This window comes from Lissotriton helveticus, chromosome 10, assembly GCF_964261635.1.
Source record: "Lissotriton helveticus chromosome 10, aLisHel1.1, whole genome shotgun sequence".
In the NCBI taxonomy this organism is placed as follows: Eukaryota; Metazoa; Chordata; class Amphibia; order Caudata; family Salamandridae; genus Lissotriton; species Lissotriton helveticus.
The window spans coordinates 13,690,977-13,716,336 of record NC_136071.1 but is presented as its reverse complement, the minus strand read 5'-3'; the positions used below and the strand labels follow the sequence as shown (position 1 = coordinate 13,716,336).

The 25,360-nt window shown below is 48.0% G+C and overlaps 1 protein-coding gene across 2 annotated transcripts in view; it reads right to left on the bottom strand.

Annotated features, from left to right (window-relative positions):
- HUWE1 (HECT, UBA and WWE domain containing E3 ubiquitin protein ligase 1) overlaps positions 1–25,360 on the bottom strand; it is a 1,655,742-nt gene that overhangs the window by 240,913 nt on the left and 1,389,469 nt on the right. For both annotated transcript variants that reach the window (XM_078664564.1, XM_078664565.1), the window contains one exon: positions 12,756–12,858. In XM_078664564.1, the coding sequence (XP_078520690.1) occupies positions 12,756–12,858 (103 nt within the window). The remainder of the gene's footprint in view (positions 1–12,755; positions 12,859–25,360) is intronic.

Below are 25,360 nucleotides of genomic sequence, written 5' to 3'. Positions count from 1 at the left end.
GGGGAGGAGGGTGGGTATATGAATGTCAGCAGCCCTACATGCCAAGAACAGATGCATACTGGTAAGTAGCATATTCCGTTCGAGGCATGTGGGCTGCTGAATTTATATCTGTGCATAGAATGTATAGCAGTCTCTCCCTTAGCGGTGGCTACCTGTGTCAGTTGCAGCAGTCTGGAAAAGAGTTTTTAGAACAGCCTGTCCTACAGCAGCTTGCTGTTTGGAATGTACATCTACACAATAGTGTTTTGTGAATGTATGTGTGGTTGACCATGTGGCTGCTCTACATATTTCATCTAGAGGGATGTTTCCCAGGAAAGCCATGGATGCCCCTAGCTTGCGTGTAGAATGCGCTCTTGGGGGAACTGTTAAGGTGTGTTTCGCTTTAAGATAACATATTTGAATGCACTTAACTATCCATCTGGCTAATCCAGATTTAGAAATGGGGTTGCCTTTGTGTTGTGGTGAAAAAGCAACAAACAATTGTTTTGTTTTTCTGAAATCCTTTGTCCTGTCTATGTAATATAGGAGAGCCCTCTTAACTAGTGTGTGCAGGGCCCTTTCAGGTACTGACTGGATTTGGGAAGAACACTGGCAGTTCTATTGTTTGATTGATGTGTAAGTGGGATACCACTTTTGGCATGAATATTGGATTTGTCCTAAGCACGATCCTATTTGCGTGAATTTGGAAGAATGGCTCTTGAATAGTTAGGGCTTGCAGCTCGCTAACTCTTCTAAGTGAAGTAATCGGTACGAGAAATGCCACCTTCCATGTTAAAAATTGTATTTCACACGAGTGTAGAGGTTCAAAAGGTGGTCCCATTAGTCTGGTTAAAACGATGTTTAGGTTCCAGACAGGTGAAGGTGGGTGTCTTGGGGGGATGACTCGTTTGAGTCCCTCCATGAATGCCTTAATTGCAGGCACTCTGAATAGTGAAAGATGTTGCCTGTTTTGAAGGTAAGCTGCTATGGCCGCTAAGTGTATCCGTATGGATGAATAGGCTAGATTGCAGCGGTGTAGGTGCAAAAGATAGCATATGATATTTTGAGTTGATGCGTCTAGTGGGTTTATGTCATTGTTGTTGCAGTAAATGACAAAACGTTTCCACTTTGCAGCATAGCATGCTCTTGTGGTAGGTCTTCTTGCCTCTTTGATAATGTTCATGCAGTCAGGAGGTAAGTTTAGGTAGCCAAACTCTAGGACTTCAGGAGCCAGATTGCAAGGTTCAGCTGCTGTGGATCTGGGTGCTGAATGTCTCCATGGCTCTGCGTTAAGAGACTGGGTGCTAGTTTTAGTCTTTGATGAGGCACCACGGAAAGTTCTAGGAACGTGGTGTACCACGGTTGCCTCGCCCATGTTGGAGCAACTTGGATTAGCGTCATGGAGTGCTGGCGCAGTTTGCGTGCCACTAGCGGTATCAACGGTGCTGGTGGAAAAGCGTAGGCAAATTTGCCTGACCAGTTCATCCATATTGCATTGCCCTGAGACTGCGGGTACCTTGCGGTGAAGTACTGGCATTTTGCGTTTTTCTTTTGTGGCGAACAAGTCTATCTCTGGTTGTCCCCACTGCTGGAAGTACGGTTGAAGCACTGTGGAATGAATCTCCCACTCGTGCATCTGTCGGCTGTGCCTGCTGAGCAGATCTGCTATTTGATTGTCCTTGCCTGGGAGGTGTTCTGCCATGAGAAAAATGTTTCTTTGTATGGCCCACTTTCACATGCTCGGAGCCAGATATGACAGCTGTGGAGAGTGTGTTCCTCCCTGTTTCTGTATGTAGTACATCGCAGTCATGTTGTCCGTCCGGATCAACACGGTCTTGTTGCACAGATGTACTTTGAACGCTTTCATTGCCAGAAAAATTGCCATCAGCTCCAGTAGGTTGATGTGCATTTTCTTTTGCTGCGTGGTCCATAAGCCCTGTACTGTGTGGTGGAGGACATGGGCTCCCCACCCTATCAGGGATGTGTCCGTCGTCAACACTATTTGTGGTACAGGCTCTTGGAACAGTCGTCCCTTGCAAAGGTTTTGTGGATTCCACCAATGCAGAGAGTTGTATGCACGACTGGTCACCAACACTAGGTCGTTTATTTGTCCTTGAGCCTGGTTCCACTGCTGTGCTAGGCACTCTTGCAGCTGACGCATGTGTAGTCTTGCGTGAGGGACTATGAAAATGCATGAAGCCATCATGCCTATCAACTGCATAAACACTCGGGCTCGTAGTGAGTGTTGGGGCCTGAACCTTTGGATCAGCGTTTGTATGCTGTTGATCCTGACAGAATTTGGCTGTGCTTTTGCTGCCAGAGTGTCTATAGATGCTCCCAGGTACTGTTGTACGTGGGCAGGCTGAAGATGGGACTTTGGGTAGTTCAGCGAGAAACCTAGACTGTGCAGGAGGTGAATTGTGCGTGACGTGGCTGGCACATTGCTGGGCTGACTGTGCTTGTATGAGCCAGTCGTCCAGATACGGATAGACATGGATATGCTGTCTTCTGAGATGTGCAGCTACTGTCGCTAGGCACTTTGTGAATACTCTTGGGGCTGTTGTCACCCCAAAAGGAAGGACTTTGAATTGATAGTGCTGATTTTGTAATGTGAACCTGAGATATTTCCTGTGTGCTGGATGTACCGGAATATGGAATTTTTTAAAAAATTTTTGTTATTGCCACGGTATCCACCTCTACTGTTTTTGTTGTAGGTGTTTTGCGCGTTCCCCTTGTTGTATGAGGTTTGCTGCGCTGAGCCTCCTCTTGCAGCTCCTCTGTTGCCGGAGTGACGAAAGGAGCCGCCTCTGTATTGTTGTGACTGCAAGGCTCCCATAGACTTGGCTGTCTCGGTGTCCTTCATTTAGTCTAATATTGTGTCCACATTAGGGCCAAACAAAAAATCAGGGTTTACTGGTTGATTAAGCAGAGTGCTTTGAACCTCATTTTTAAAACCAGAGATGCGGAGCCACACATGGCGTCTGAGCATGACACTGGTATTGACAGCCCTGGCTGCTGTGTCTGCCGCATCTAGCGCACACTTGATGGAGGCGTTAGATATTAGCTTTCCCTCTTGTATTATGAATTCTGCCTGTTCCTTATAAAGGTCAGGTAGATGCTGGAGAAGGTGCTCAAGTGTGTCGTAGTGTGCCCTGTCATACCTGGCTAACAGGGCTTGAGTGTTTGAAATTCTCCATATGTTAGCTGCTTGAGCAGCTACCCTTTTGCCTGAAGCCTCCAGAATTTTAGACTCTTTGTCTGGAGGTGGAGCCTCGCCAGTAGTTTGAGAATTAGCACGTTTGCGTGCATTGGTGTAACAAGGTCGGGAAGGGTGGCCGGGAGGACTGGTGGACACCTGATGGTATTTCCCCTTCTACTCTACAGACTGGAAGAACGAGGGATGCATGGGAGCTTCAGGAGGAGGAGAGCGAAGAAGCGTCCTCGGGCTCCTTTAAGTGGGCGTATTGTAACGAAGAGGAATCCCCGCCTCCTGATGACGTCTCTTCTCCCGGATGGATGAATACGGGGGAAGTCCTCTACACGGCGTGTGACGACACCGGGACAGGAAGGACCGGCGCAGGCGAGGCGAGGAGAACGGAGACGCGAGCTGAGGACAGAGAAACCGAAGGGACCGACTGTGGAGGAAAGCCAGGAGGCCAACGTTTTCACGCTCCGCCGTGCCATACTCCCGAGGGAGGAGTATGGCTTAGCCAGGTACGCCGGCGTTTGGCGGGCTGGTTGGGGAAGGGTCCCCCTGTTGCTAGCGTAAAAGATTCTTAAGTCTGTGCGCATCTGACCACAACTTTTCCCCCCCTCTTTCCGCTACCCGTACCTGCTACCCTGTTTCCCGTACCCCTGTACCTCACACGTATCCTCCCTCCTCAGAGCACGTTAGTTAGTACGGGTGTCCCTGCACAAACACCGGGTTCCTTTTGGGCAAACGCGATAAGGACAGTAGTAGCTAACGGCGTCCCTCTCTCCTTCTCTTTCCATGACCGGAGTCCTGAGACCTCACGGCGGTGAGAGACGATCCAGGAGGGAGACCAGTAACCCGGGACACTAGAAAGACCAAGAAGACCAACAACACGGATAACTCAGTGTTTGCGAGGGAGAGACTTACGTATAGAACACGTCGTACCATAAAAATAAAACCCAGTTTAAAGAAGTACACTGGTCAGCCTCTTACTGCTGTAACCCCTGTTCCGATACCGGAAACTGCTCCTAGTACCCCTCCCACGCTTACAATTGGATACTACCAAAGAGTCCAAGGGAGCTGTCCCTTAATGTATGTAAGGTCCCCTGGTGCTGGCCTATATTTCTTCTCTATCCTGGGGTTAATGACTCGTGCCCTGGTTGTTTCCTTGTATATGTCCCCTGCGTGTTTAAGCACCCCTTTAGCATTGGCAATGTTTTAACTGCTCTTTCAGAAGTGTTGAAAGTGTCAAAGAGGAAGTCTTCCTCAATGGGGTCTGCATGCATTTCCACGTGGTGGTTGTATGCGGCTCTTTCTATTAATGAATTGAAAGCAGCTGTGTCCTCTGTAGGCGAAGTTTTAACAGGGTATGTAGTATTGTCTTGAATGGGCTGAGAGTCTCCAGGATCTACAGGGTCAGACCATGGTTGATTTTGGTTGTCCTGGTCATTGTCCACTGGATAATTGGAAAATTCATTATCCTCATATTCCACGTCGTCATCTGTGCGTGTTGGAGAATATGTCAAAGTCTCTTGCACATGTGGTTTGATTGGCTCAAAGAGAGTTGGAGATGTTGAAGAGTCTTTTTTTTTGAGTGGTATCCTATAGGTCTCAGCGTAAGTGTCTTGTCTGATTTTCCTTTTTAATATTGTAAGTCTGCCAGTATCGGGATCAACATACAGTTTTGACTGTTCATCTTCCGAGGGCTCTTGCTCTTCAGGTGCTTGGGCCCTTGGCCGCATGTGTGCTGGAAGACCAAATTTTATGGGTCCGAGGGACTTTTGTGAATCAGCAGTCTTTTTAGTCTGTATGGCCTTTTTTGGTGCCGTAATTGTTAATGATCCATCCGTTTTCGTTTGTTCGATAACCACTTTTTTTGCTTTGTGTGGTCTACGGAGCTTGCTGCTTCGGAGCGATGCTTTGCTGCTTCGGCTTGACCAACCCCTTTGTTTCGATCCTGGCCTTCGGCTCGAGTGTCTTTGTGTGCACCGGCCTTGGTTTGTCGACGGTCTTTTTCGGATCGACAACCGTCCTCAGCTGCACTCCTTTGTTTGTGTTGCCTGGCGTCGACAACGATCTTGTCGGTTCGACAGCCTTTAGTTTAGGCATGGCCATGGGTGTACAGCTCTCGGCTCGACAACCCTGATATGCGACCCCACCGGGTTGACGGCCATTTTGTGTTTTTTAGGCTCCGATGGATCCACACCCTTCGGTCCGAAGACTGTAAAGTCTATATCAGTGTCGGTTTCTGTTTCCCTTCCATGACTTTTTGTTTCAATTTTATCAAAGTATGGTGACGTTGCACCGATGGCTGGGCTATATTGCGGGGCTATAGAATCGATGTTTTGATCTTGGCTAAGGCCTTCCGGCGATGCCTCAACCTGAGTCCCTGGAGGCGTATCAGTAAATGTACTGGGCTCCGTACTCACGGTTGGCCCAGTGTCCTCGCTGGAGTCGTCCTCGACGGCTTCGATGCCTGGATCGTCGTCCCCTACCTCGACGATGTCTTCTTCTTCTGCAGTCGATGTAGTAGTTGGAGTCATGATCGATGTAGTAGTTGGAGTCATGATCCGACCCCTGCTCCGACTGCTGATCTGAGTCTTCCGCTTCGACGACCTCTTAGTCATCTTCAAAGATATTTTCCGGCTCAGGCGCTGGCTTCTGCATCGTCTGCCTCGCTGCTCTACGAACCCGAAGCTTTTTCTTTGATCGAAATTGCGCACAAGCTAAGCAGTCGGCTTCATTGTGTTCAGGAGATAAACACTTGTTACACACAGGGTGCTTATTTATGTGTGGAAATTTCGAGTTACAGTTGGGGCATCTTTTAAATGGACTTCGTTCCATCGACGATAGGCCCCTTGGTGTCGAAAAGGCCACGAGGCCCGATTCGACGTTTTAAGTAGAAAGCAACAGGAATAAAGCTGTCGGTCCCGATCGAATAACAATACCGACGAACCCGAAGGCCTTTTGGCCTTTTCCTAAAAGTTTCTAATCTATTCCGAACTCAGAGTTAGAAATACATCCGAACCCAATGGCGGAAAAAAAACAATCTGAGGATGGAGAGGATGCCCATGCGCACTGTAGTCCAGGGGAGGAGCCACCTATCTTGTGATACTTCGAAGACTCTTCCAGGACAACAATGTGCAATCATCCGGACCCAACACTAGGCGGCGATCTATGCACAGATATGAATTCAGCAGCCCACATGCCTCGAACGACTTATTACCATGTAGAACAGTGCCGTCCAGCAAGAACAGAGCACAGAAAGAACAGTAGTCCACTGCAGGAAGGTATGAAAAGACTGGCATTTCCCCTATAGTAATGGAGGTCTGAAACCGAGCTCAACAGATCCTCAAAGACGACGACTATAGAGGAGACAAGAGCCCTGAGTGTAAGAAAGTGGCTCTGTATATACTGGACCAAAGTACGGTACAGTGTGCACAGAGTCCCCAGAGGTATTTCAGAGGCTAAAGTTAGATATAACCTTACTCTCTAAAGTGGTAGCTTGGTCGAGCAGTAAGGCAGTATCAGAGGACAGTGTAAAGCATTTGTTGTACACACTCAGTCAGCAAATGGTCTCACACACAAACTGAACTCTAGGCCAATTGTATTGTATAAAAAGATACAGTTGCTTTATTTTAGAACCAACAAGGTATCAAAATATACTTTCTCAGGATGAGTTGCTTTAGTTACATACTTTTCAAATAGGCAATAGACCTTTTGAATGCAACAGTTTGTTGCAATAGGCAACACAATTTCAGACACAATGCAACATTGAGCTTAATGGGAATTTCTAGTTAAATGCAATTAGTTACTTTGTAGATTACTTTTCTAACCACAGGACTGGATCCTAGATTCAGTCCAGTGACATCTCCTGTAACCAGTTAAGTAAAAGCATTTTGGTTACAGTAGTGATTTTTAAGGAATATTAATGTATTTTAAATCCTTTTAAAAGTTAAAACAAACTTTTTCAGTTGAAATTACCAAAAATATCCTACGGAAGGAAATTCAATTTGCAGGTAAAGTATGTTCACGTTACTTTTGTAATCCAGTACTGGACTCCTAGGTTCAGCACTGGGACCTCTATCTAAAACAGGTACGTAATTACGTTTTGGTAGTTGGTACGATTTTTAAAGAATATTTGTAAGTTTCAAAAATCGACACTTAACAACTTTTTCAGCAAAAAGCAGGCAATGATACCCCATGGAAGGAAATTCAACTTACTGGTGAGTACGGTTAGAATTACTTTTCAGGGTCAGTACTGGGCTCAAAGATGCAGCTCTGAGGTCTCTCCCGATAACAGGTGAGTAAATCGGAATTGAGCAGGGCAAATGGGGAAGTAGGATAGGACAAAGGTTACACTGCCTGGGGCACTAGGCTGGGTGCAGGGTGCTTTTGAGCTGTCGAGCGCTCAATGTTATTCAATGGATGTTTTGGAAAGTGGACAAAGGCTGCAGGCTCGGGGACGGAGGATCTTCAGGAGCAACCAACACTTCGAGGGGTAAGTTGTGATCCTGGAGGATAGGTAGGCACACAGGGGCCGTGGGGCACCGGGTGCAGGCGTGTCTTTTGACGTCGGGAAATCTTACCCTCTGCTGGTCGCGGTTGAGGGGGTCCCTGGTTCTGAGACTGCAGGCGTTGTCAACGAGGGTCCTTGGGCACTGGATTCCAGGTCAGAATCGCCGGGGGGACGTCATCAGGGTCTTTGTCCACTTGGGCACAGACCGGGCTCGGCAGGTGCAGAGTGGGCTGGATATGCGGTTCCTGGCTGGCACCAGGGGTATTGCTGTTTGAGCAGAACCACTGCTCGTAGAGTCCCAGTCTCTAAGAGGGTCAATGCAGGTAGGTCCTCCGGGGTTTGAGGTTGATGTCTGCAGGAGACGCCGGGATTTAGCAGGAGCAGGTTCAAGGATCAACAGGCCGGTAGGGCTGGGGCCAAGTCAGTTGGTGTCGTCCTCTTGTTGACAGCTGCACAGCAGGTCTTCTTGGTCTTCTTTCTGGTTTCAAAATCGGGATCTGAGGAAGGAAGGTTCAGGGTGCCCCTAAATACTAAAGCTAGGGGTGTTACAGGTAGGGGCCCATAGGTGTCTGTCCTGGGGTGAGTACACTCCCTATCCTGCTCCTCTCCAGTGGGAGGGGGGCAGGAGCCTGTCTCTGATTGGGCAGGGCTCCCCATCCTCAAGATGGCCGGAGCCCGGAGTTGTGATTCACCTCGCCTCTCCCACCTGAGGGGTGGAGTTGGCACAGGCTGGTACACCCCCTTTCCTCACTTAGGGTTTCCCACCAGAGTGGGGGTAAGGACTGGTGGGGGCCAGTTGCGGAGTACAGCAAGTGGTCTGGAGAAGCTCACAGAGGCGGCATGCCTTTGAAACTTCCTCCTGCCCATCCTGGGGGAGGAGACCTAGCACCTCGCCCAGGATGTGTATTGTTGCAGGCCCAGGAGAGCAAGGGGCTCTGCACCCAGGGGTCCAGCAACATGTCTGCTATGTGGCAGCCTAGGCAGCCTCTCAGACAAGACGTGGACTGTAAGTTAGGTTTCAGGGGGCATCTCTAAGAGCCCTCTGTAGTGCATTTTACATTAAATCCCACACTGGCATCAGTGTGGGTTTAATGTGGCGAGAAGTTTGATATCAAACTTGTCAGTCTTCAATGTAGCCATTACGGTGAATTGGAGTTCGTAATGACGACCTCCCAGCACCATATATTCTTACTGGCATCACTGCACTAACAGTGCCCAGGAAAGGCCACGTGGCAACAGAGGAGCCCATAGCCCTTGCCAGTGAGTCAGCTGTGTCCAGACCAGACTATCACCTGGAGAGCAGCTGAATGAGTATCATCAGATTCCCTGGCAGCTTTGGAACTACCTCCCTTACTAAATCTATTGAAGTATGAATATAGCGCCCTAATAAACATGTTGCATTAGTCGATTTTACGGCCATACTATGGGAGTTCTGCTTTTTAACCTTTACCTTCCTTTCTTTCACAGCCTTCCAGTTCATCTGACGTGACGAGCAGGCATCAACATGATCAGACGACAGGCAGCAAAGTCAATTATCATGAGGGTCAGGGATGGACATTTGACCCGCGCATTCTATGCTGGGCATGAATCCGGACTTCCGCAGAAGAGACATCTTCCCTTACAACGGTGCACTAAAAAGAAGCTGTGAGAAGTTGGCCTGATATATGATGCTCACTAGTTCTAGTGATCACCTTGTATCAGTCCAAACAACCCTTATGGTGATTGGTTGTAAGTCAACCTTATAGACCAGCTATCCTAATGGTAGCACGGACAAAGCAGTCTTAGGCTAAACTCTTTTGGCATGTGAAGCCAGCTGTTTTACCACAATATAACCCCTTAAATACCAAGTGAAAGGACACCACACAGGTTGTTATGAAAATAAACAGTATATTTATTAATAACACCTCTGAACTCTTTATGAGGTCAGAGGGCTAAGCACATGACACTCTCTTAAGAAAAATACGACAAGTTGCACAAAATTACAATGGTGCCCTAGAGGCACGACAAACCATATACTAAGTAAGTGGAATGTGAAAGTCGATAGAAAGAATGGAGCTGTCCAGAGGCTGTAGGATCGATGGGACTACGCTATCTTCACCTTAGGTAAGTAATAGGAGGCCCACGGGACGCGTGTGCAGAATGTGAACTCACACGCAAGATGCGTAACAACGTCTATGGACAGTACAGTTCAAGTTTAAGGTGAGTACGGACAATCCTAACTAGTTAGGACAAAAACGACTGTGGAACTGGACACTAGGACAGTTAAACTACCCTTGAGCACCGAAATGCTCTCATTACCTCACCCACGGGCTGCGGGTGCATAGGTGTCAAAGTGTGTCGGGTTCTCGCGTTGAAGTCTATGGAGCCTGGAAGAAAAGATGCTGCAGGCGACCAGGAGGAAGATGTCCGGCGCGATCCAAGGGTGGATCGGTGAAGAAGAGGACCTGAAAGCAGAGGGGACAGTGTTCAAAGTCACTAGCCAGTGACCGGTGTGGAACCAGGAAGGAACCAGACGCTGTCGTCGCGATCAGGTGAGGAGTGGACGCTTGACTCTGCAGCCACGTGGACCAGGAGGTGTCTTCGACAACCAGGATGGAGGCACGAGCTGTCTTACGCAGGCTCTCGCTGTCGGCGGGGTCGGATCCGGGATTTAAGTCAACAGGCCTTGGCAAAGGCAACCCACGCGGTGAGTGGAAAAGACGCCTGGTGCGAACTAGGAGAGTCCGGGGTGCCCCTCTTTTGGAAGGGAGCAAGGGCCAGTCTGGAGCAACCAGACCAGCAGCAAAGATTCAAAGGTTCGTCGTCTAGGAGGCCACTATCCAGCCGGCAAGAGACCAGACAACGCGTCGAGCAGCAAGCAAGCAGAAGGGCCCCACGTAGATCTCGTGGAAGCTGGAGGGCTGATCTTCGGTGCAGGAGCTGCTCGGGGCTGGGGCTTCTCAGTCCCCAAAGCACTTGGTCGAGTTTACCTCGGGAGTCGTGCTGGAAGCGAAGTGCAGTTTCTTTCAAGATGGCCGGTCCCACGTGTCTCGTCGCACCCACGTGTCTCAGCTTTGCTGCAGATGTGAGTTGAGGTCGGAGAGGTCTGGGAATCCGGGTCTCGTCAGGCTCTGAAGTCTGGATCCTCAAGGGAAGACGACAAAGTGAAGCCGCTGGACGCTTGATGGTGCCTGCAGTTGCAGGGTGGACACTCCTTTCCCACAAGGGAGATTCTTCAGTCTTCCGTGGAGCAGAACGTCGAAGTCCAGAGTTTCTTCTTGTAAAGTTGTTCAGGATAACCTAACTTGGAATGGGACCAGCTCCTACCTTTATCGTGCTAAAGGGGGCTGCACTACTGACTAGGTCCCTCCCCTGGGTGGGACCAGGAAGGGGGGTGGTTACACCCCCTATCCTTTGTCCGGTTTCGCGCCAGAGCTGGGGCTGGAGTGCCCCAGCAACTGGTTTGAACCGGTGTATGCACAGGACACCTTGTGCCCCCCAGGCATGTCTCATTCCTTTCAGGCCTGTCCTACCCAATACACAAAATCCTGTCTGGGGTGGTGCTAGCACCTCCCAAGGCAGGAAACCCTTTGTCCAAGCCTCCCTCGCTGGAAGGACTCCCAGCAGCAGGAGGTCAGACTTGTGTCTGTGGTGGCAGCATCCATTTTGTGACGCCAAAGCTCGAGTTAACTTTAACCGGGGTTCACAGTTACATACATGTCGTGCCCCTCTAGAAGGGTGGAATGCTACCCCCGTCGCCAGAATTGGCGAGGGGGTAGTATTCCAATTCGTATGACACCTTACTCGAAATGGTTTGATAATGTTATACCAGAGTTAGCATTTAACCGCGAGGATTTTAACGCACTTAAGAGTGTATGGTATAGCGTCATCATGGAACAGCTATTAGGACTTGGTTCCGCAAGCTGCAGACGGGCTCAGCTCATGCCAGAGCACCATCTAACATAATTCCAAGCACTCTGCCTTCAGCATTGATAAGGCCTGCCATAGGAGTGACTGATAGGAATATATGTGTCCATTTTAGGGTTAGATATAGGTATACTATATCTATAGCAAAGGGTGATTACACCACCTTGCCCCAGCTGTCGTGCAGCCAGTTGTGTCAGATTTAGATGGCCAGCCAGGGGTGGCATAATACATGCTTCAGCCCCTGGTAGGCCCTGGGTACACCTATGCCCTGGATACCTAAGGTATACTGTACAGGGACTGATAAGGTGGCCCAGTATCAATTGGTAAATGCACCTAAGGTACATGGATGTCAATTTAGAGAGAGAACAGCTAGGCTGTGGGTCTGATTAGCAGGCCCACAGCCAGGGAAAGTCGTAAATCAGTGAAGCAAAAAGCAAAAATCTGGGGTGACCATAGGATTGCAGACCCCACTCTCCTACAGAAGCACTCTCCCACAGTCGGGAATTCCAAAGAAAAACCATTGTGAGTTGACAGCGTGTAAAAAACGGAACAGACGTCAGCAGGCCGGAGAGGTCTTATGGCTGCAATGACGTCAAGCGGAGTCTAGTGCGGAGCTGTGTTATTGTGACGTCCTAGTGACGTGGGAGAGCAAGAGAAACGTTTCCGTGGAAAGCTGCGCATGGGTGATATTCAATAGGTGAGGAATCCACAGTTCGATGTATCAATCACAAAGGCTATATTGTAAGTATATCAAATTTTCATGAATGATGAGGGAATAATCCATTGTCTAGCTTACACCACTACCAATAATCACAAAAGACAATGTCAACATTTTGGGGCAGCTGTGAACAAGGTAATCTGTTCAAATCTGAAATGAAACATCACTCTGCAGAGTGGTTATCCTAGGTCACACTGCATTGGAATCTGGTGGTGAGTACTAATGCAGTACCAGTCTTCTGACAAATAGCTACATAGCAAGGCTCGAATCAGGAACAGGTACTACACCAACAGATGGGAAACACCTGTAATCCAACTATGAGAAAATTATATATAATCAGACAGCTCAGACAGCAAAGCTAAGTCCTTTGACAGGGGTACTACACCAACTGCTCGCCTATCCAGGATTCTAATAACGCTGCTTTCTCTTTCAGACTTTACCTAGTGTGACTGCTGCTCCCACCCATCTGGAAGGTGCCTCCTCGCTGCACAGCCAAGCGGGTGTACTGAACGCCTCGGTTCCCACTTAGTCGACTTGTGAAGGCTGCAGGCAGGAAAAAAGTAGACAACATTAGATAGGGAGGCTCATAGCAGTCAACAGGATACACACTACATTTTGGAAGAGTTTGCTCGATGAACAAGGGCTGTGACACTTTACACCAAGGGCCGTTTTACGAGGACTCCAATAGGCAAATAGTTAAAATCTACCAAGAAACAAGATGCATGATTTTCGTAGTTCTAAACCACTGATTTGAGATATACAACCATCCACACAGCGAAATAATTACTGAGAGCCTATAATCAACCTGAGACAATCCAAAACATTGCAGGTGGAAAAAGGTGGGCACAAATTTCTATGCATCTTTATACGGGTTGAGGTCACCAAGGTGTGTCTGCCATATTTCACAGATTTGCCACTTTACTGCCTTCTGCACAAGGGCAAGGACACCAGACTATCCACTAAATGGTTCCTTAACTTAGTGAGATCTTATTAGTAGTCCTAAATACTTTCTATTAAACATCGGACCAGTGCTGTGAGAAGTCAGAAATGTTGTATGTGCCCTAAGCTCTGGTTCCTCACAATTGGATAGATCTTTACACTTTCTCTTGAAACCAAGGCCCAGTAGATCCTTCTTAGGACTCAAGCACAGACATGGACTAAAGCGTACTGGCTTGAGCAGAAGGAACCGAGTGCGTGTCCCATGCTTCTCCTACAACTTAATAATGGAAAGAAGATCCAGCTGGAGAACGTCACAAATACATAAGTTATATAAGGAAAATGCTACTTACCCAGTATGCATCTGTTCTTGGCCTGTAGAGCTGTAGATTCACATGCTTTGCATAGCCTTCCATCTAGTGTTGGGTCCGGATGTTTGCGCTTTGTTTTTCTTCAAAGAAGTCTTTTCCAGTCACGAGGTCGCATGGGCATCAACTACATTGTTAGATTGTTTTCCCGCAGAGGGTGATACAGGAGTTAGTGAGATGTGACTGCAACAGGTATAGGTACCCACAAAAACAGATGCATACTGGGGAAGTAGGATTTTCCGTTTGAGGCAAGTGAGCTGTAGATCACATGCTTTGAAGCACAAGTTACTTACCTTCGGTAACGAAATATCTGTAAGAAACAGTAGTTAGTGTTAGATTCCTTACCTTAGAATATCCCAGGCGTCAGTCTGGATCCGGAAAGTTTGTCAGCAGAACCCCTGCGTGTCGCTAGGAGTCGTCTGCGGCTCCGCGTCCATCGTCGGCGTCGTGAACGACGGGATGACGCCGGAGTACTTACACGCGGCCCTCGCGCGCTGACGTCCGCACTGTACATATCTTTCCGCGCCAGGAACGCAGAGCCATGCAAGAAAACACTGGTGCCATGAAACTAAGGCCCTCAAAGGGAGATATCTTAACCCTAGATATCAGTTCGCAGAACGGAGAGGATGGGTGGGGCGGTAAGGAATCTAATACTAACTACTGTTTCTTACAGATATATCGTTACCGAAGGTAAGTAACTTGTGCATCTGAAAGAAACAGGTTAGTGTTAGATTCCTTACCTTAGAATAGATACCCCAGCAATACCAACCCCGGTGGTGGGACTGCGAACCAATGATCACACCAGAAAGTACTAGAGAACGGAACGGCTGAAAAAGCAATCTCTCCGAACTTGGCTGTCCAGGCAGTAGTGTCTTGCGAACGTGTGCAGCGAGGCCCACGTAGCTGCCTGACCGATGTCCTGGAAGGGGACTCCACGACCCAGGGCAGTAGTAGCCGCTGTGTCCCGAGTGGAATGGGTGCGCAGCCCAACAGGAGGCTCCTTTTTAGCCAAATAATAACAGCCCTTGATGCACAAAACGACCAACCGAGAGATGGTTTGCTTTTGCACCGCCCGTCCCTTCTTAGCGCCCACGTAACCAACAGAGAGCTGGTCGTCCACCCGAAACAAATCAGGGGATCGATCGCCATGCTGAGTATCTCGGGATACCAGTATCTTTGTGCCCAGTCCGGAGCCACAAGGATGACTTGGGCCCGGTCGTGCCTGATCTTCAGCACTCTGGGCAGAAGTGGTATAGGCGGAAAGGCGTAGAATAGACCGCAACTCCACTCGCGACAAAAAGAGTCTCCAAGCGAGTGCCGCCTTGGAAATTCCAACGCGCAGAACTGCTGACATTGCGCGTTCTCTTGGGTGCCGAATAGATTTAACCAAGGCTCTCCCCATCGCTGAAAGAGGCCTTGCGCCACGTCTTAGTTCAGACGCCATTTGTGATCCATCATGCACCGGCGGCTGAGTTCGTCCGCCCTGGCGTTCAGGGAACCTGCCAGGTGATGAACCACCAGGGTGATGCCCTGGTGTTCCAGCCATGTCCAGAGGCGCAGAGCCTCCTGACAAAGGCTCCAGGACCCCACCCCACCCTGTTTGTTGCAGTACCACATGGCGCTGGTGTTGTCTGTGAACACCTGCACTGCACATCCCCGGACAGAGGGAAGGAATGCCTTCAGTGCAAGCCGGATCGCCTGCAGCTCCAGAAGGTTGACATGGAGCCTGGACTCCGCCGGAGACCAGAGGCCTCTTATCTCCGCCTCTCCCATGTGGCCCCCCCCTCATCCCAGGAGGGACGCGTCCGTCACAACTACGTGCTTTAGTTGGGATAGGGAGAGGGATCTGCCGCTGACCCAATCGCGGTCCGTAAGCCACCACTGCAGCTGTCTCGTAGTGCACTCCGAGATCAGGACATGGTCGGACAGGTTGCCATGATGCTGGGCCCACTGAAACTTCAGGTCCCACTGCAGAGCCCGCATCCGCCACCTGGCGTGATGTACCAGCAGGATGCAGGAGGCAATCAGCCTCAGGAGCCGTAGGGTCATCCTGACAGAAACTCGGGATAACGGCTGAAAGATTGGAATCAGAGCCTGTAGCACAAGTTACCTACCTTCGGTAACAATATATCTGTAAGAAACAGTAGCTAATATTAGATTCCTTACCTTAGAATATCCCCAGGCGTCCGTCTGGATCCAGAAAGTTTTGCATAGCAGTACCCCTCCGCGTCTGTCGTCGTTGGCGCCGGGATGACGGCGCCGGAGTACTTAGATGCCGCCCTCGCGCGCGGACGTCAGTTCTTACACAGCTTTTCCGTGCCAGAAACACAGAGCCATGAAACTAGGGCCCTCAAAGGGATGTCCTTAATCCTAGATATCGGTTCGCAGAACGGGGAGGATGGGTGGGGCGGTAAGGAATCTAATACTAAGGAAAATGCTACTTACCAGTATGCATCTGTTCTTGGCATGTAGGGCTGCTGACATTCATATCTTAGCATAGATCGCCGCCTAGTGTTGGGTCCGGATGTTTGCACTTTGTTGTCCTGGAAGAGTCTTTGAAGTATCACGAGATAGGTGACTCCTCCCCTGGACTACAGTGCGCATGGGCATCCTCTCCATCCTCAGATTGTCTTTCACCATTGTGGCAAAGATGGAGTATAGAAAAGTAAGAGATGGCCATGTAAATGTATGTAAGAAGTAGAACTATGCAGCTGCGACAGGCACCGGGGAGGAGGGCGGGCGATATGAATGTCAGCAGCCCTACATGCCAAGAACAGATGCATACTGGTAAGTAGCATTTTCCGTTCGAGGCATGTGGGCTGCTGAATTCATATCTTAGCATAGACTGTATAGCACTATCTCCTCTAGCGGTGGTCGTCTGTACCAGCTTCAGTTGTTTGAAAAAGAGTTTTAAGGACAGCCTGGCCTACAGCAGCTTGTTGCTTAGCTTGCAGGTCAACACAGTAGTGTTTAGTGAAAGTGTGTATGGTGACCATGTAGCCGCCTTACATATGTCTTCTAGGGGAATATTCCATAGGAAAGCCATGGATGTCCCCATTTTGCGCGTTGAGTGTGCTCTTGGGGGAATTTGTTAGAGTGCGCTTTGCCTTTTGATAGCATATTTAAATGCATTTAACTATCCATCTGGCTATTCCTGATTTAGAAATGGGATTACCCTTATGTTGTGGAGAAAAAGCAACAAATAGTTGCTTTGTTTTCCTGAATGACTTAGTCCTGTCAACGTAATATAGCAGATCTCTCCTTACATCTAGTGTGTGTAGAGCTCTTTCAGCCACTGACTGCAGGTTTTGAAAGAAAACGGGCAATTCAATGGACTGATTGATATGGAAAGTGGATATAGCTTTTGGCATGAATTTAGGGTTAGTACGAAGCACAACCTTATTGTTATGTATTTGCATGAAAGGTTCTTGAATGGTTTGTGCCTGTAGTTCACTCACTCGTCTGAGGGAGGTAATAGCAATTAAAAATGCCACCTTCCATGTTAAGAATTGTAGTTCGCATGAATGGAGTGGTTTGAAGGGAGGTCCCATAAGTCTGGTAAGTACTATGTTTAAGTTCCAGACGGCGAAGGTGGGTGCTTCGGAGGGATAATTCTTTGAAGTCCTTCCATAAAAGCTTTGATGGGTAGTATTTTGAACAGGGACAAGTGTTGCCTGTTTTGAAGATATGCTGCTATAGCAGCGAGGTGTAGTCTTATGGATGAGTATGCTAGGTTACGTCTATGAAGATGAAGCAGATAACAGATTATGTTTTGCATGGAGGCATCTCATGGATTGATTTGGTTATTATTACAATATATTACAAATCTTTTCCACTTAGCTGCGTAGCATGCTCTAGTAGTTGGCCGTCTCGCCTCCTTGATAATGTTCATGCAGTCAGGAGGCAAGTTAAGGTATCTGAACTCTAAGACCTCAGGAGCCAGATCGCTAGGTTCATCTGATTGGGATCTGGGTGCAGGATTTCTCCGTGGTTCTGGGTTAGCAATTGTGGCGACAGGCGTAGTCTTTGGTGTGGGACTACTGAGATTCTAGGAGTGTCGTGTACCATGGCTGTCTTGCCCATGTGGGAGCAACCAGGATCATTGTGAGTGAATGCTGGCGTAGTTTGCGTGCCACCAGCGGAATCAGTGGGGTTGGTGGAAAAGCGTATGCAAGTCTGCCTGACCAGTTCATCCATATCGCATTGCCTTGTGTGTGTGGGAACCTGGCGGCGAAGGACGGGCATTTTGAGTTTTCTTTTGTGGCAAACAGATCTATGTCTGGATGCCCCCACTCTTGGAAGAATGGTTGGAGAACTTGAGGGTGAATCTCCCATTCGTGTATCTGTTGGCTGTGTCTGCTTAGTAGATCTTATTTGATTGTGTTTCCCTGGTAGGTGTTCTGCAAGGAGAAAGATGTTTTTTTGGAATTGCCCACCTCCATATGCTCTGTGCTAGGTGAGACAGTTTCTGGATGTAGTACATGGCTGTCATGTTGTCCGTCCGGATTAACACAGCCTTGTTGTACAAGTATTTCTGGAATGCTTTCATTGCTAGAAACACTGCTAGCAACTCGAAGTGGTTGATATGCAGTGTCTTTTGCTTGACTGTCCAGAGACCTTGGACTGTGTATTGAAGGAGGTGGGCTCCCCAACCTGTCAGTGATGCGTCCGCTGTTAATACTACTTGTGGAACTGGCTCTTGGAACAGTCGCCCCTTGGAAAGGTTTTCTGGGTTCCACCACGGTAGAGAGTTGTAAGTGCGACGGTCTACCAACACTAGGTCTTTTAATTGTCCCTGAGCTTCGTTCCGCTGCCGTGCTAGGCATTCTTGCAATGGACCGGTCAGAGAAGAATCCCTGGGTAAAACACTATATTAGAGATGCACTGTTTTTATGAACCCTACCAATCTAGGCATTCATACATTCTTATCTCCTGTACTCACAGGCCAATCACTCCCAAATACTCGTAAATAGTTAATTTCCACACTAAAATTGAACGTTCACAATCTTTTTAATATAAAATATACATAAAATAACTTAAAAATTTAAAGAAAAATTACTGAATACATACAGTAAAAACACAGAAATTCATAAAAATTAATGAGTAATTTGTTGTAGACAATTGGACAAATACTATAACATTTGCCGAACTTAATACATCAGCAGCATAAACAAATTGAAAGACTAATATAGCAGACAAAAATATACAACAACCCCCTGTACACTATGGCCTTCAAATTCCTTCGCCACACTAGTTGTTTAGATCCAATGGTCCTCTCTCTATATTTCAATGGTGCAGTCAATACTATCATTCATGTATGAGTATCTATCGCTCCCCAGACCCTACTTGGATTCTACAAAAGAACATAAATGCATCGACGCGTTTCGGTGCTGTAAACACTTGATATTGTAGCACCTTCTTCAAGACTGCCGTTTCTTTGGGGTCACCGGCTTCGAGGACTAATGCTTTACACCCTCTCCGTTTGGTATAGATGGACGTATACCCACTGGTGTGTATTTGGTCTATATTCTCAGTTAGATCTTTTTCTCTTGAGGTAGAGTTCTTCCTTCTTTATCACTCTACAGGTGTGGCTTTGATGGCCTTTCCAATTCCCTGTAAGTGTGTGGAGGCGCTTCCACTCTTCTTTCCAAATCTGTATATATATCTTAAAATTATGTAAGATTTTTCATGGACGGGCATATGTCAGCCTATTTCCGTGCCGTCAGTAAACTTGATATGTTCTCATTTCTTTAGTACCCGGGATTCTGCCTCGTCCTAAAGAAATGAGAACAGATCAAGTTTACTGACGGCACGAAAATAGGCTGCCATATGCCCGTCCATGAAAAATCTTACATAATTTTAAGATAAATATACAGATTTGGAAAGAAGAGTGGAAGCGCCTCCACACACTTACAGGGAATTGGAAAGGCCATCAAAGCCACACCTGTAGAGTGATAAAGAAGGAAGAACTCTACCTCAAGAGAAAAAGATCTAACTGAGAATATAGACCAAATACACACCAGTGGGTATACGTCCATCTATACCAAACGGAGAGGGTGTAAAGCATTAGTCCTCGAAGCCGGTGACCCCAAAGAAACGGCAGTCTTGAAGAAGGTGCTACAATATCAAGTGTTTACAGCACCGAAACGCGTCGACGCATTTATGTTCTTTTGTAGAATCCAAGTAGGGTCTGGGGAGCGATAGATACTCATACATGAATGATACTATTGACTGCACCATTGAAATATAGAGAGAGGACCATCGGATCTAAACAACTAGTGTGGCGAAGGAATTTGAAGGCCATAGTGTACAGGGGGTTGTTGTATATTTTTGTCTGCTATATTAGTCTTTCAATTTGTTTATGCTGCTGATGTATTAAGTTCGGCAAATGTTATAGTATTTGTCCAATTGTCTACAACAAATTACTCATTAATTTTTATGAATTTCTGTGTTTTTACTGTATGTATTCAAAGATTTTTCTTTGAATTTTTAAGTTAGTTTATGTATATTTTATATTAAAAAGATTGTGAACGTTCAATTTTAGTGTGGAAATTAACTATTTACGAGTATTGGGAGTGATTGGCCTGTGAGTACAGGAGATAAGAATGTATGAATGCCTAGATTGGTAGGGTTCATAAAAACAGTGCATCTCTAAGATAGTGTTTTACCCAGGGATTCTTCTCTGACCGGTTGTCACTGTACCCTGTTCCCTGGGGATAGTGGGGTACTCTCTCTCTTGAATTCTTGCAATGGACGCATTTGAAGTCTGGCATGAGGGACAATGAATATGCAGGAGGACATCATGCCTATGAGCTGCAAGAACACTCGAGCTGGCAGGGAGTGTTGTGGCCGAAATCTTTGAATGAGAGTCTGTATGTTGGCTATCCTGGCTGGAATTGGATATGCCTTTGCCACGGAGGTATCTGGAATAGAATAGAATGGAATATATTCTTATATAGCGCAGACTGTCACCCTACGGGTATCCTGGCGCTTTGATCAAAAGAGGTAAGACCAGTTGGCAACTAGTTTCAAGCATTTGAAGAGAAGGGAAAGGATCAGACCCTAGGAAAGAGCCATGTTTCAATGTGTTTCCTAAACTCGAGTAGGGAGTCCATTTGTCTAATATTCTGAGGAGGCTTGTTCCAGAAAAGAGCGGCGGTCACACTAAATGACCTTCCTCCCATCCTGGATCGCTTAAATCTGGGAGTAACCAACAGACTGGCACTTGAAGAACGAAGTTGTCTTTTGGGACGGTACCAGGAGAAATTTTCTTGCAAAGGGACGGGGCCTATGTCATGTACCACCCTGTGGACTAAGCATAGTGCGTAAATTGGACCCTTTCCTCAATGGGCAGCCAGTGAAGTTCCCTCAAAGCTTGTGTGGATGAGGCGCTGCACTGCCTATTTAATGCCATTTTTGCTGCTGCCGACTGGACTCAGCAACTCCCTGATATATTGTGGACCTTCCAAATATAGGGAGTTGCGGTAGTCCAGTATGCTAAGCAATGTGCTGCTCACCACCATCGGACGCAGTTCTTCCGGTAATAGTGGAATAGTGGAAACACCTGACGCAGCACCGAGAAACACACCCTGACAGTCTGGTTAGCCTGTGATTCCATTTGGAGGTCGCCATCGATTAGTACTCCCAGATTACCTACTGTATCAACTGGTATCAATGGTTCCACCTCCGGAGTTAGTCTCAGCTAGAGAGGAAAACGGTTGGGCATCATAGCAGAAGAACAGTATACTACCACCGTCTTACTACAGTTGAACTGCAGGGAGTTCTCGGAGCCAATTGGCGGTACTACGCATGCATCGTTGGAAAGTGTCCAGACACTGCATGTTAGCCTTCCAAAGAGAAGGCTAACTGAGCATCATCGGCAAAGTTTATTAAATCAACTCCAAAAGATTTAATAATAGGAAACAGCGGCTGAAGGTGGATATTAAATAATATGGGGCTGATCGCTGAGCCCTGTGGTCCCCCATACACTAGAGGAGTTTTATTGGAGGTAAACAGTACCATAGACACCGTTTGATGTCTCCCTGTTAAACAGGACTGCAGCCACTGCAGGGCCTGCCCTTTCACCCCTATCCTTTCCAGTCTCTTTACTAGGATAGGGTGGCTAACCGTATCGAATGCTGCAGACATATCGAGAAGCACTAGAACAGATGCATTCCCATTGTCGGCCCGCATGCACAGGTTATCCAGCATTGTGGCCAAGGCCGTTTCGGTCCCGTGCCCTGGGCGGAATCCAAATTGGTTCCTGCCCTCCAAAAAGTTGGATAGTGTCTTGCTTACTGCCTTCTCCATGATTTTAATTGGGAATGGCAGCAGAGAAATGGGTCTGAAACTAGCCGGTTTCGTTGGATCCAAAGATGGTTTTTTAATCAAAGGAGTCACCACCGCCTGTTTCCACTTCTCCGGAACTATGCCAGTATCCAGAGATTGGTTACAGATTTGTCGCAGCCAGGGAAAGGTAACTTGTCCGAATGTTTTCCAGATTTTGTGGGGCAGGTGTCCGTGGGTGATCCTGAGGACACGGTGTAGGCTAAATTAGTAAAGGAGATGTTGGTAAATGTTTGAAAATTATCCAGTGTCACTATTTGCTCCTGGTTCTTAACCTCCGCCTCATAGGGGCTATTATCTACTTCATTATTACCCGTGGGGTGAAGAGTGCCGACAATTTTGACTATTTTTTTCGTCAAAATAGGAGGCAATGTCGTCACACAATCTGTGTGTGGCCACCACATTATTATTAAGGCAGGTTGGTGAGGAGAGCTCCTTCACTATCTTAAATAGGGCTTTCGTCCCATTTGACGCCTGGATAATAGTATCGGTGTAGAAGTCTGCTTTGGACCTAGTAATGAGCTCCTTATATTTCAGTTGTATTGTTTTCAGCTCATTTTTGTCGGATGGCAGATACTTCTTCCTCCATTTCCTCTCCGCCTGTTTGCAAGACAGGCGTAGCTGTTTCAGCCCTTCATTGTACCATGGGGCTGAGACTCTCTTCCTATTCTTTAATTTCTTTATTGGAGCCGCCTGGTCCAGGATATTGGCTATACAAGTGTAGTAGGTATTGTAGTTTCCCTCAACTGTATCAATGGGACTGAAGTAAGTTACACCTGAGGGGATTTCAAAATTCTTAATTTTCTCGAGTTTGGACCATTCTCTCCCTCTCTGGTACGTGACTGGGGGATTGGCTTTGCTCTCACGACAAAGTTTTTTAACAATAAGGTGAATTAAAAAGTGATCGGTCCAGTTTTGAGGGGTTATGTTGAGGACTTCAGCCTCATCTTGATTAGCAAATAGAAGCTCAAGCATATGGCCTCCCTGATGAGTGGGATGATTTATCAGTTGCTGTAGGTTAAGATTCGTACACATATTTTTCAAATCTCTAAGTTGGCTACACAGTCTCCCATCGTCTCTTAAATTAAAGTCTCCCAGGATAACAATTCTAGAATGAGAGAGCGTTAAATTCGTAATAGTGTAATATAGAGCCTGAAATTGTGAACTCTCTCCTGGGGGCCTGTCGCATATCAATCTTGTCAATGAGCTACAACTTGTTTCTTGGAATGTGAACCCCATGAGTTCGATACCTTCAATCGCATCAACCTTTAGATCCACAAAGTTAATCTCTTCCCTGTAGGAGAGTGGGGTCTGCAATCCCATGGCCACCCCAGATTTTTGCTTTTTGCTTCACTGGTTTACGACTTTCCCTGGCTGTGGGCCTGCTAATCAGACCCACAGCCTAGCTGTTCTCTCTCTAAATTACAACCATGTACCCTAGGTGCATTTACCAATTGGTACTGGGCCACCTTATCAGTCCCTGTACAGTGTACCTTGGGTATCCAGGGCATAGGTGTACCCAGGGCCTACCAGGGGCTGAAGCATGTATTATGCCACCCCTGGCTGGCCACCCAAACAGACACAACTGGCTGCACGACAGCTGGGGCAAGGTGGTGTAATCACCCTTTGCTGTAGATATAGTATACCTATATCTAACCCTAAAATGGACACATATATTCCTATCGGTCACTCCTATGGCAGGCCTTATCAATCCTGAAGGCAGAGTGCTTGGAATTATGTGAGATGGTGCTCTGGCATGAGCTGAGCCCGTTTGCAGCTTGCGGAACCAAGTCCAAATAGCTGTTCCATGATAACGCTATACCATATACTCTTAAGTGCATTATAATCCTCGCGGTTAAATGCTAACTTTGGCATAGCATTATCAAAACATGTCGAGTAAGGTGTCATACGAATTGGAATACTAACCCCTCGCCAATTCTGGCGACGGGGTTAGCATTCCACCCTTCTAGAGGGACACGACATGTAACTGTGAACCCCGGTTAAAGTCAGACACAGCCTCAGCTCCACAAAATGGATGCTGCCACTGAGACACCAGTCTGCCCTCCTGCTGCTGGGAGTCCTTCCAGCAACGGAGGCCTGGACAAAGGGTTTCCTGTCAGGGGTGGTGCTAGCACCATCCCAGACAGGATTTTGTGTATCCCAGGTAGGCAGGGCTGAAAGGAAGGTGACTGCAAGTGGCACCCCGGTGCTCACTGTGCATATGCCGGCTCAAACCAGTTCCTGGGGCACCCCAGCCCCTGAGCTGGGGAGAGACCGGACAAAGGAGAGGGGTGTAACCACCCCCCTCCTGGTCCCACCCATAGGGCAGGACCTAGTCGCGTGCCAGCCCCTTTTCTTTGGATAAAGGTAGGAGCAGGCCCCCTTCCCAAATTAGATCATCTTGAAACTTGAACTACTTTCCACGAAAGGAACTCTTGTCATCTCTGAAGACTCTCCCTTGTGGCTAAGGAGTAGCCACCCTGCACCAGCAGGCACCATCGAAGCTCTTGCGGTTTGCTGCACGTCCATCCTCCGGATCAAGACTGCCCAGCTCGACGAGACCCGGATTCCCTGCCATCTCTGACCTCTACCTACATCATCCAGCCCAGCTGAGATTCGTGGGTGTGACGAGACCCGTGGGACCGGCCATCTTCAAGACCTGCACGACGCTTCACCAGCACGACCCCCGAGAGACCCTCGAGTAAGTGCACTGGGGTTTGAGAAGCCCTAACCCTAAGCAGCTCCAGCACCGAAGTTCAGCCCCCCAGCATCCACGAGGTCTGCGTGGGGCCCTTCTGCTTCTTTGCTGCTTGCCACGTTGTCCGGTCACTTGCCCGTTGGCTAGTGACCCTCTTGACGACATACCACAACGTTTTCACCGCTGGTCTAGGTCCCCTAGACTGGCCCTTGCTTCTTGTCCAACAAGAAGTGCCCTGGACCCTCCTGGTCCACTCCAGACGCCATTTTGACTCCACCGCGTGGGCTTGCCTTTGCCAAGGTTTGTTGCTCAAATCTTGAGTCCAGCATCGCCGACAGCCTCGTGGGACAGCTCACACCTCCAGCCTGGACGCTGACAACGCCTCCTGGCCCGTGTGACTGCAGAGTCCAGCGGCACCCACTCACCTGGTCGAGGTGACTTCATCCGGTGCCATCCTGGTGCCCACAAAAATCACTGGCTAGTGATTAAGAACTAAGTCCCCTCTGCTTTCAGGTGGTCTCCTTCACTGTTCCAGCCTTGGATCACACCGAACTTCTTCACTGGTCGCCTGCCAGCAACATCATCTTTCAGGCTCCATAGACTACAACGAGGATTCCCGACGTCATTTGAACCCTATGCAGCCGCAGCCCCTGGGCTAGGTAACTCGAGCATTTCGGTGCTCCAGCACAGGTTCACT